Genomic DNA, 12205 nt, shown 5'->3' on the forward strand with positions numbered 1-12205 from the left:
CTGGCTGATGTGTAGATTTTAACTTTTTTTTCAGATATTTCCATTCCATACTCTGATGTTTGGATTTTGGCTCAAAATGATGAATCCAAGTTTCATCACAAGTTATACAAAGTAAAATAAACCATTACCTCCTGCTAAAACCTGTCGTTTAAGTTCCATACTATTTTGAATTTGGGTATCTTTCTAAGTGTGCCTTTCTAAGCTGGTTTTGCACCTTCAGAAAATAGAAAATCTTATCTCAGCATGCTAGGATCAGCATGCTGATCTTCCACAGTACATGTTCAATCTTAAATTATATTTTGAAAAACAAAGTATAATAATGGAAATTCTTTTCAAACAGCTGTTTTTTTTGTATGACTTGAATGTCAGACAGTTTCAGTTTATTCAGTTAAACAGTTATTCTGGTGTTTAATTCTTTAGTTAAAGAACAACCCTCATACAAATAATGTTATTGGAATCTAAGTGCCTACATTTTATTGACAAACTTTGGTTGCTGAAATTGGTTAATGATTGTGTGTCAAAAATTATCAGCTTGATAATGGACCAGGCCTTTTGTCCAACTGTACTTGAGTTTACACCTTTTTTAATACTATAATCATACAGCAAAAAAATTGGCTTTATATCAATTCTAAATGTAATTTGTAATGTTTGTACATACTAGCTAAATTTAAGAAACCCACCGGGTTGGTCTAGTGGTTAACAACGCTTCTTCCCAAATCAGCTGATTTGGAAGTCGAGAGTTACAGCATTCAAGTCCTAGTAAAGCCAGTTATTTTTACACGGATTTGAATACTAGATCGTGGATACCGGTGTTCTTTGGTGGTTGGGTTTCAATTAACCACACATCTCAGGAATGGTCGAACTGAGAATGTACAAGACTACACTTCATTTACACTCATACATATCATCCTCATTCATCCTCTGAAGAATTATCTAAACGGTAGTTACCGGAGGCTAAACAGGAAAAAGAAAGCTAAATTTAAGAAACTAAAAAGATTTATTAATTCATAAATAAGTAAGTAAAAACATTAGTCATCAAAAGAGTTGTTACGAGGCCACCTAAAAATAAATATTAATAACTTAAATTTAAACCTAGAGTCAAGTAATTTTATATTAGTTGATTGCCAGTTTTTGTTTTATAAATGTCTATGGTAATAAACATTTATAAAACATAAAATAAAAGGATTTTATACGTATAATAATATAGATTAGAGATAGTGTGGCAAAGAATTAAGAATAATTATTGAAACAAGGTCATGCTTGTTGGTTGTGATATTAATTATGTTAGTGTTAAAAAAAGAAAGAAAATTAAGTTTATTAAATAACAGAATTCTTCACTAATAATCTTCAGATCGTAAATATCTTAATATTTAATCATAAATTTACCTCAAATCATGAATGAATACTTTAATACTTAAGATAAATTACTGACTCTTAAAATAATTATGTTTAATAATTCTGTGTAATGTGGCTATGTAAATATGATATAATCTAAAGTATGTTTTACGTTTTATTACATTTTATTTTATATTGATCCTTACTGTATTTAATAATGATGAAATTACAGTGTCTGCAGTAAAAAAGTATTGTCATATCTGAAGTTGAATTGGCTTAAAGTTATGATTAATACAGTATTAAAATCTTAGTACGTCCAGCTAAATCACTTAACATATTGTTTACCTATATACCTATTTTCATTATGTATTGTATATCGTTTGTCGTTTGTAGGTGTGTTTATTAAGTTGGAAATTTTGATTACGTTATTTATTGTTCAATAATTTCAGAACAAATTGTAACAATTAGATTAGCCTTTTTTTATAAGTGAGTTTTTTAAAATAAATTCTGTGAATTCTTATCTGTTATTTTATAACAGATTAAATTGTTACTTCAAGCATTATGGAATAATAAAATAAGCTACACCTACCTAATTTTGAAAAAAAAAGTAATTGTGTATAACAGAGACTTCTTTTAAATTTTTCATAAAATTAAATTAAATTTAAATATGACTAAATTGTAAGTCAGTGGTAAGTACAACCCTTAATAGATCATTAGACTACTTGGTTTGGAAGTAGGCAAAAAGAGTTTATCAGTAAAAAACATAACTGTACTAAATAAAATGCTTTGTTTCATAATAGAAAGGACTGCATTGATGTCGTACTTTGTGCTATCTATTTCAATATTTTGTATGTCTGCGATACATAAAGCACTTAAATCAGTATTGGAGGACTAATCAGAGTAGCTTTCTCTAACAAATAATAGTGTTCACTGTAGAGTTTATTCCTGTGATGAACAAAATAAAATTTTTTCATATATGGTTGAATATCAATTACATTTCTGTAGATTTGGCATTTTGAGTGAAATAATATTCTTAGATTGGTGAAGAATACAATGCCTTTTTACTACTAATTTTCCTTAATAGCCCTACTCAGAAAGCTTGCTACTCTTAAGAATGGCTATGTTTACTTTCAGGAGTAACTTGTTTCTCATATCAATCACCGATAATATAGGCAGTTGATTGTGGAATATAATTTTCTGGAGAACTTTTTAATTCTGCACCATGCTTTTTCAACTGAATTTGTCTTTTCCCACGTGTTGGCAGTATTGTCTGTAATGTATATCAGTATTTTCAACCATATTAGATGCTTAGTTTAAATTTGGCAGCCAAGTTATAAGAGTTGTGATTTACTTTATTTGAAAATGACAAAACAAAGAATTTATATTTAATTTTCTATTAAAAATGGAATAAATTTTTGTGAAGTGTTAAAGATGTTAGAGAAAGCATTTAGGAAGGATGCTATGACAAACACCAAGAGTTTATGAGTGGTACAACAGTTTCAAGAAGGCTCTAAAGATGAAAAAATGGTTGGACATCCTTACAAATCAACAACTGAGGAAAATATAGACAAAATTAAGGAAATTGTGATCAATAATTGTCAAATCACTACCAGAGAAGTTACTGGGTAGTACGGTTTTATGATATTGATATGAAGATTCAATCACCATAATGGAAGATACTGAAAAACCAAGAGCAAATAAAATACACCAGTTTGATCGAATACTAAGTTTCTTTTTACAGTTTTCCATTATGGATTCTTACCACAAGGTTGTACAGTCAACTAGCAGTATTACTTATAAATTTTACACTGTTTATGTGAGGCAATTAGAAGAAAATTACTACAAATGTGAATAAACAATTATTGCTTCATGATATTGCTGAGGTCCCACTACAACATTAATTAATGATTATTTAGCCAATAACACTACACTGATGCTGCAACCTCTATATTCTCCAGATATGGCACCCTGTGACTTTCTCTTCTTCCCACTATTTAATGGAACATTAAGAGACAATTTGTGCCAATACATAAAATAAAGAAGAAATTTGTTGCTGAAATTAAGGTCATACTGAAAAATATTTTCCCCAGTCTTTTGTAGTTTGGAAGAAACTCTGTCATAATCTCTGTCATGTCAGATCTCTGGGCAACTACTTTGAAGGAGACAATTTCTTTTTGATAAAAATTAAATTTTTTATTATTTTTTTTATCACACCTTTTACAAGTTCCAACTAATTTTTATAACATATTGTATTCGGCTTTAAAAAAAATATTTTTAATATTTTTTTTTATTTTCAAAAACAGTCAGTTAAAGATTGTGGTTTTGCTTAATTTCTTGTGTACTTTGAATGCACAAACAGTGACTTTTGAACTATCATTTAAATTACAAGAATTCTTTTTATCAGATGAATAAATCTTTTTTAAGATCAGTCAAGCAGAATAAGATAATATAAAATCAAAACTATTGATACGAATTTGAAAAAATAAACTTAAATCTAATTTATGACTAATCTAGATGGATATTAACAAAAAAGAAACATTACAATAAATCTTGTCGAAGATCGAATTTTCTTTTTGAAATACTAATCAACGTGCATGATTATTTAACAAGTAGTAACATATATTGACATCACGACCTCTATATTCTCCAGACATGGCATCCTGTAACTTTTTCTTGTCGTAAGTGTATGATAATGTTAGGTTACACAATTACAATCGCAGTGCATTAGTAAAATAGACTCATTATCAAATGGTAATTAATCCTCTAAAATTTGTTCTTTTACTAAATTACTGTTGTATTGATTGGTATCATTACTGATAAATTATTTTTGCATTTAACCATTTAATTTCAATTTACTTAAGTTGTTTAAAAGATCTTTATTTATTTTATATATGTGTAGCTTACTACTTTAATGTCCAGTAATGTTATGGAGATTTAACATTGATTAATAACCCCAAATATTATCCCATAACCCTAAATATTAACATAAAAAAAGTTTAAAATGTTTTGTGTTTTAATAAACACATTCCTAAACATATCTCATAATTCTTTTTAAGGAGTAGAAATAGGGCTACTATTCATTAAGTTAAATAAAAAAAAGAAGCTGCTTATTATTTGATGTTGATGGATTCTAGTGTAAGATGATTTGAGTTCAGTACAACAGTAGTATAAATTATTTAGTAGCAAAGCTTGTACAAAATATCATCGAATATTCAGATTAAGACAGTGTATAAAAATTCCTCTGTTATATGAAATTTGCCAGCTAGCCCATCATTTCTGCCACATCAGAACTGGCTCTTCAATGATTTGCTAATTTTATTTTCATAATTTTGTATCTGTTAATTTTTTCCTGTAGTATATGTAATTGAACTTTATTTATTTTTTAGAATTACTGGCTTACACCATTTTATAAATACACTTTTAGTTATGTTAATTAATTTTATACAGGCATTCCATAAAACAGTATTTTTCCCCCTGATAAAGATAACTTAGTGTTACACTGAATGTACAATTCCTCATGGCTCATTAAAAATAATAATATTCATAATTTACTGAAAATGTAAACAAATTGGCCTGACTTACTGAATATATAGATCGGTTGTGTTTTTCAACTTAATTTTTTAAGCTTTACAATTTTCTTAGAAACTAGTGGAAATATAGTTCTAGAACCCATTAAAAAATATTTTTTTTAGATAAAAAATTATATATAACCATGAATTTTGCACTAAAATTTCTGTCCTAAGAATTTCAGTATAACTGATTTTACCTCGAGTAGTAATCTGGTGAAATTTTGCTGCTGTAACTTGAAAACAAACCTTTCTAGAGATATGCTTTTTTGAAATGTTATATATTTTTACCAACAGAACATGACCTAAAATTATTTCCATTTTTTACTGTGTAATACTTTTTTTATATTTTTTCATAAAGAAAATAATAATCATGCACATTTATACAGATTATATGAATCTTTCTCTGCATACTAACGCTTGAAATTAATTTCCATCTGCAAAGTTTTGATCCATCTTATTAATGAGCAACACATCTTTTAGGATCTTCAAACTGTAATAAAAACTCTGTGGAACATCATCATTTCTGCATTGAAAGTGGTGCAGTAGCACTTATACTTCACAACTAGTAATCACACTAAAAATAGTCACACTTCATTCAGAATTATTATTTATTATATTGTAAAAATAAAATATTATGTTTTATATAATGTTAATGTATTAAATTCTAAAAAAAATTATTTTTCAGAATATAGAAAACTTTATGAAAGATGTTTATAAAGATCGATATGGAGAAGATATTCAAGAGGAATCAGTTAAGCTATTATATTCATTAGCAGTTTCTATATTTGCCATAGGAGGCATGTTAGGTGGTTTCAGCGGTGGAATGATTGCAAATAAGTTTGGAAGGTCAGTCTAGTACTTGTATGAAGTTTTTTCATGCTAATTATAAATAAAATGAGCCAGATTTTACTAATAGAAAACTAAAACTGAACGTTTTCATTCTCCCTTCTGGATGTCTTCGATGATCAATTGCTATTATCAACATGCATTAGCTGATGCCATCCTTGTGGGCTGTTTTTTTTTAGTCAAGTAGACAAAGATTTTGAATGCTGATGAAAAGTTTACTGGGCGTGAATTGTGTTTGTTTATTTAGTCTATTGTAGTTATGTGTTTATTTATTTCATTATCTTTGAGTGTATTCTACACACATAATTCATTCTTTATATTTGTAGAACATCAATGTTGTTGTAGTGTTAGTGGATTTATGTCTTTAAGATGGTCAGTAAATATTAACTACATGACTTTGGAAGCCTTTCAACTGTTTTGTACCTTGTTAGAAGCTATAGCCTCATTTGACCAGTGTACTATCGGAATAGTTCAGTATACATATATATATATATATATATATATATTCTTTTTTTTTTCAGAGAAATTTTTTTGATGTTCTGGGTGTAATGATTTGTTTTGTTTGATGTTCTGAAGGCCATATTGTATCCAGAAAAACCAGTCAATTTGGTACAATATAATAAAGTGTATAGTTAAGTTAATCACAGAAGCTTTTGAAAATAAAAATTAAATTTCCTTAAATTGATTTGAATCTCATAAAACTTACAGTATCATGTTACATGAGTTTATGCTGTAAATGCTGTTACCATGTGGAATCGGTGACTGTGCTTCAAAACTATTTATGCTATTTATTTAATAAGGGAAAAATTACAAACATAATAAGTAGGATTTTTCAATGCTTAATACAATAGTAATATGGTGTGCTACATAAAACTGTTAAAAAGTAAATACATAATTATGTTTGTATATATACATTTTTTATGTTATGTTACACATTAGTTTTTTTTTTTATTATGATGGTGAATGACATGTCTCTGAATCTTTCTTTTCAACCATTATTACATGCTTATAATAAAACTTTGATATCTATTAGATCAAATCTTGATGGTATTAAGAAAATACAAATTGTTTTGCCTAGGCAAGAATTGGTTCCCTAGTAAATCTGATTTTAAATGAGGAGAAACACAAGTAATGACATGGTGAAAGTTTAAAAAAGAGGTAAACAAAATAATATGTTGAAGGTTTGTATCCTACCATATCATGCAAAGTTTAAATCAAGCATTTAAGTTGCAAAGAAGCTGAAGTTATTTATTTAAAAAAAATTAAGCTCTTGTCTCAAATTAGATAATTTATTTATTGTGCATTTCAATCTATTTACAGTCAACTGGCTTAAACGGTGCATTTCTGGAATTTCACCTGCATATTCAAGATCGGGTGCAAAAAAGAGTTTTAACAGTAATGTTGAATAAACCATATAATGAGCATTGTAATTGATATTCATAAATTAAAAATTACCACTCATATAATTTACAACTATCTGATTTCAAATTGCCTGGCAATCTCTCAGGAGATGATTCTATAGCTAAAAATAAGGGAAAAAAATCATATAAACACATCAAATCAGAAAACAGTTTGTTAGTGAGTCTTAGTCGCAAAACATTCAGCCCTGCTTTCTGCTCTTTCTATGAAATGAAGCCGTACTAAAATTGGGATAAATTTGGTGCTTGTGTATGGTTTTTGATTGAAGAAATTGAATAAAATGGTCCCAAACCTCTCTACATCAATTATGTTCTAAGAAAAATTATAAAAACATTTTGTCGGAAAATACACTTTTTTAGGTTTGAAATAAAATAACTTTATTAATTTACCAATAAAAAAATAAAGATTTTCGTAGAGATATTAATTCTGAGAAAATAGATGTAAATAACATCTATTGAATTAAACACAAATTTGAATAATTCAACTTTAATTAGAAACAAAACACACAAGCTGGATCGGAAAAGTGATATGATTTTAAACAGAACAATTTTCATCAATGCTTGAACAACTACAATGTAAATTAAAACAGACAGAAAACTTATCAGTAACGGAAAAAAAGGAATAAAAAGTAGATTTAAAAAAAATAAAAATCACATACTTTTTGGTTTTTAAATTATATAAATAGTAAAGGTTTAAAGGTTCTTTATATATAGTTTATATAAAATACCAACGGTGCCGTGCTAAGAAAATTTTTGATTTTTTTTTTTAAATTGTTAAATATCATAATGGTTACTTGAAAAGCCAAACATTTCTTCAAAGTAGTTGCTAAATATGACCGCCATTCTGTACAATGTATAGTTCAGCTCAGTAAATCAATGCTAACAGGGTACATCTAATAGCATCAATATTATTTGTAACAGTAGCTTTAGCTTCTATTATATAACGTCTCAGTTCTTCTTGTGTGCTAATATGAGTGGAATAGACTAACAACTTCATCCAACTCCAAAAGAATAAGTCTGTTCGCGTGAGATCGGAAGATCAAGGTAGCCATTTTACTGGTCTATTTCAACCATTCATTTCTTACTAAATGAGTTTTTAAACTATTTATAATGTCACGACAGTAGTGAGCAGGTGCTCCATCATTCAAAAACCACTTCTGCTTTCTATCTGCAAGTGAAATATCTTCCTAGAGTTCCATCAGATTCGTTTGTAAAAAATGCAAGTACTACTCTCCATTGAGCCTTGGTGGTAAGAAAAATGGGCATATGAGATTATCACCAAGAAGACCACACCACACATTAAACAAAAAAGGGTGTTGGAAATGACTTGTAGTTGTTTCATGGGGACTTTCTTATGCCCAAGTGTGAGTGTTTCGATAATTTACATTGCCATTTCTTGTAAAATAGGATTCAACAGTAATTAGAATATTACTTAGGAAATCGGGATAATGTTCACATTTTCTAATTAATTAACAGAATTTCATCTGTTTATCAAAATGAAGTGGAAGTAATTCTTGCATACACATATTGTATGGAATGGATGTAATTGTTGCTCCTGTAATGTTTGCCATACACTTCATTGTGAAACATGAAAGTGATGTGACTACCTTCTGGTGCTTGAAATGAAAGATACTTGTACCGCATTCAATATTGCTTTTTCAGCATTGGCATTTCTCACAAAATGTTCACGATTAGCATCAAAGTGTTGCAGTTTAAGCATATCTGTTTCTCAAACTCGACTTCCCTAAAGCCTCCAATCTTTTACAGTCCGGTACTTTTTGATCTGGATAATTTTCCTGGTATTCATATACAACCAATCTGTTTTTATTTACTTTACCATAAATTAACAACATGTCCATCAACTCTCCAAATGAAAACAAATTTTTGGTATCACCCATTTTGAATGACAAACAATAATAGCACAAACACTGCTCAAATGAATATTCAAATGCTAGACACTAAACTTAATTGTTGATCAGCTGTAATTGCCAGTTTATGCAAAAATAAAAATGTTTAATATTTTTTAGAAGGATGTTTTAAATTAATTTTTAGCATTTATATGTAAATTGTTCGTAAGAAAATTGTATCTCTTTTTTAAATCCTTGTCTAAACATTTTTTAAATCCTTATTTTATCTTATATTTTTATATTTTACCTTATATTTTTATCTTCACATTTTCATAGATTGAACAAAATCAGCTGGAGACCTACTGTAAATTAGAGATTTTCTTTAAGAAAACTGTCAAAAAAAGTAGTTCATTGTGCCATGTTTTATTTCATATGTTTACCTTAGATCTTTTACACTAAAAAAAATGTTTTCTCCATTACTCTAAAAATAATTTTATAGATGGTTATTGCTGGTGCTTTCAATGTTTGCACTCAATATCTTTGTTTAGTTAACTCTGGATGTTTACATCACTGTTAGGTTCATATATTTTTTATTTATAATTTACTTTAATGAAATTCCGAGATTCTCGATTCAACCTTTTTTTTGTGTGTATTCAAATTTTAATCTTCAACAAATTAATCTCTTTATTTCATAGATTAATCAGTTCTTTTGTTTTTTACTTCTTTCCAGATAAAATTTGGACAAATTTCTAGTTTTATTTCATTTGTCATCATCATTGATTGATGATGGGTTATAGAATAAAAATTTACAGCGGTTGTTATTATAGGATTCAAAGTATTTTCCAGAAAAAAAATGAAAAGAGAACATTCAAGAAAGTTAGAGAAAAACTGAAGTTAATTATTAATTAAATAAGATATATATATATATATATATATATATATATATATATATATATATATATATGTATATATATAGAGAGAGAGAGAGAAAGAACTGTAATTCATGCTTAGTAGTTAGTAGCCTGTTTTTACTATCACATTCTTTCTTGTTTATTTAAAAACATGCAAGTTTCACAGATTTTCATTTCTTGTGAATGGCTTTTGGCTTTCTTCAGTAGTGTTTCTGAAGGTCCTAAATAGAATATAAAAAATGAAAATATAACTAAACAATATTAAACAAAATAATAGTAAAAGATAACAATTTTTCAACTTAAAATTTCAACTTTTTGAAGTTTGCACCAAATTAAAAAAACAGTTACTAGCCTATTATTTGGTATTAACTTCATAAAGTCAGACTTAAAGAAGAATTGAAGAAGTATTATCTTCTACTACTTTAAACAGTTTTCTGAACTCTTTTTTAAATTTTTTTTTTTTTTTTTAGTAAACTGCTTTATTGTGTATTCGTGTAAACATTAATTAATGATCTCTTTTTTTATTAATTAACTTTGTATTTTGTGGTGATATGCTCTAATGAAGAAGGATCACCTTCATCCTTGCAGGCAAACTCTTCAGCAGTTTTTTTTATTCAGAGTACCACATCTACCCAGTACATTATTGATCTAATCATAAAATGTATTTTTGTCTGATTTGAATAATCATATTGAAATGATAATATTATCTCTATTACAGCTCTGAATAAGATATTTATTTATAATTAATCTTATCATATACATTTTTGTCTGTCTACTGAATTGGATATTATTAGCCAATGTGTAATTCTAACAAGATAAGGAGTTATCATTATATCCTGTAATTTTACATGTACTACAATTAGCTTAAAGATTTTTTCCTTGGTTTTTAACAATTGATTGTGCAGATAAAACCAGATTTTGAGTTGATAACTTATAAAGTATTGGTGAACAATATTTAGTCACACTGGATTACTAAAATTTTCTGTTATTGTTATATTCTTTAAGTTTGATAATTTATTTTGTTTTTTCTTTTTGTCTTTTAGAAAAGGAGGTTTGCTAATGAATAATGTATTGGGTATAGGAGGAGCCTGTTTAATGGGTTTTACAAAAGTCTCCCACTCCTATGAAATGCTCTTTGTTGGGCGATTTATTATAGGTGTCAATTGTGGTAAGTTTTATTTAATCTACAACAATAGTAATAGATTATTAACTGTATACATTCTGTAAATTCTTTCATAATTAGAATTGTTAGTCTTTTAAAAAAAAATATTGATATGTTACAGCAAGCCCCTGAACCCTGATCGATCTGAACCCTTTTAATTTTGACTTCACTTAATCCAGACTAATTATTGTTTTAAAATAACCATGTGCTATTAATAAATACTGATGAAAAAGCCTGTTTATGGAAGTTTGTTTTGGAACTGAGCAAATATACTGGGTATTATGTTGAAGTGAATCAGCTTAACATGTATGTTCTCTATTACCAGTTACAGAATGAAGATAGAGATATTTTCCATTAACAGGCAGCATTTTTAATACAACAGGAAAAATGTAAACAAAAGAGCTTAACCACACAAGGCACCTTCCACGCTTACTACTATTCCCGATCTGATATAAATCCATTTTTACTCTCACCCTTAGTCTTTTTTTATATAAAATTGTATATAAAGCAGTGTAATGGGGCACATGGCAGAAAATGATTGATTTGTATGTAATAGAATTTATATACCGATAATACAAAAATAATCTTTATTCATAAAATAATACACAATATTGTTGAATTGTGCCACCTCAGTTAATCTACACATATCAGAATATGTAGTTATTTATGTAGTGTTGTAAATGTGATATCTTTACCTTAAATAAATTCATCATGTAAATAATTAAATTTTAAAAAAATGAGTATTAAAATAGATAGTTATTGGAGCAAATAAATGAGTAAATAAATAAATACAAAAATATTACATTTATAAGAAAATTGACTGAAAGTAAAATAATTTTTTAATACCAATATTAATAAAAATGAAAGAGAGAAATGAAACTGAAATCAAAACAAAAAAAAAGTAAATACGTACCAGCTCTTGAATGAACTTTTGAATTTTATGTTTCATATACATGGATGAATCAAATTTAAACACTAATTTTTTTATTCTACGCAGCAAGCAGTTCTGAGGTGGATGGCCGAGTTGTGGGGAGGGTTAATGTTTGGTACATTGGAGAGGGGAAACCAACTTGGTTAGCTCCTTCGCTCTGTTCTGTCATCAGTACAGCCATGAGTG

General features: G+C 27.8%; 1 protein-coding gene across 4 annotated transcripts in view; it reads left to right on the forward strand.

Annotated features, from left to right (window-relative positions):
* The window catches only part of Glut1 (Glucose transporter 1), a 205386-nt gene that overhangs the window by 151163 nt on the left and 42018 nt on the right, over positions 1-12205 (forward strand). For all 4 annotated transcript variants that reach the window (XM_075372491.1, XM_075372493.1, XM_075372489.1 and 1 more), the window contains 2 exons: positions 5590-5750; positions 10970-11094. In XM_075372491.1, coding sequence (XP_075228606.1) covers positions 5590-5750; positions 10970-11094 — 286 coding nt within the window. The remainder of the gene's footprint in view (positions 1-5589; positions 5751-10969; positions 11095-12205) is intronic.

Source organism: Lycorma delicatula, chromosome 8 (genome assembly GCF_047948215.1).
Source record: "Lycorma delicatula isolate Av1 chromosome 8, ASM4794821v1, whole genome shotgun sequence".
NCBI lineage: Eukaryota > Metazoa > Arthropoda > Insecta > Hemiptera > Fulgoridae > Lycorma > Lycorma delicatula.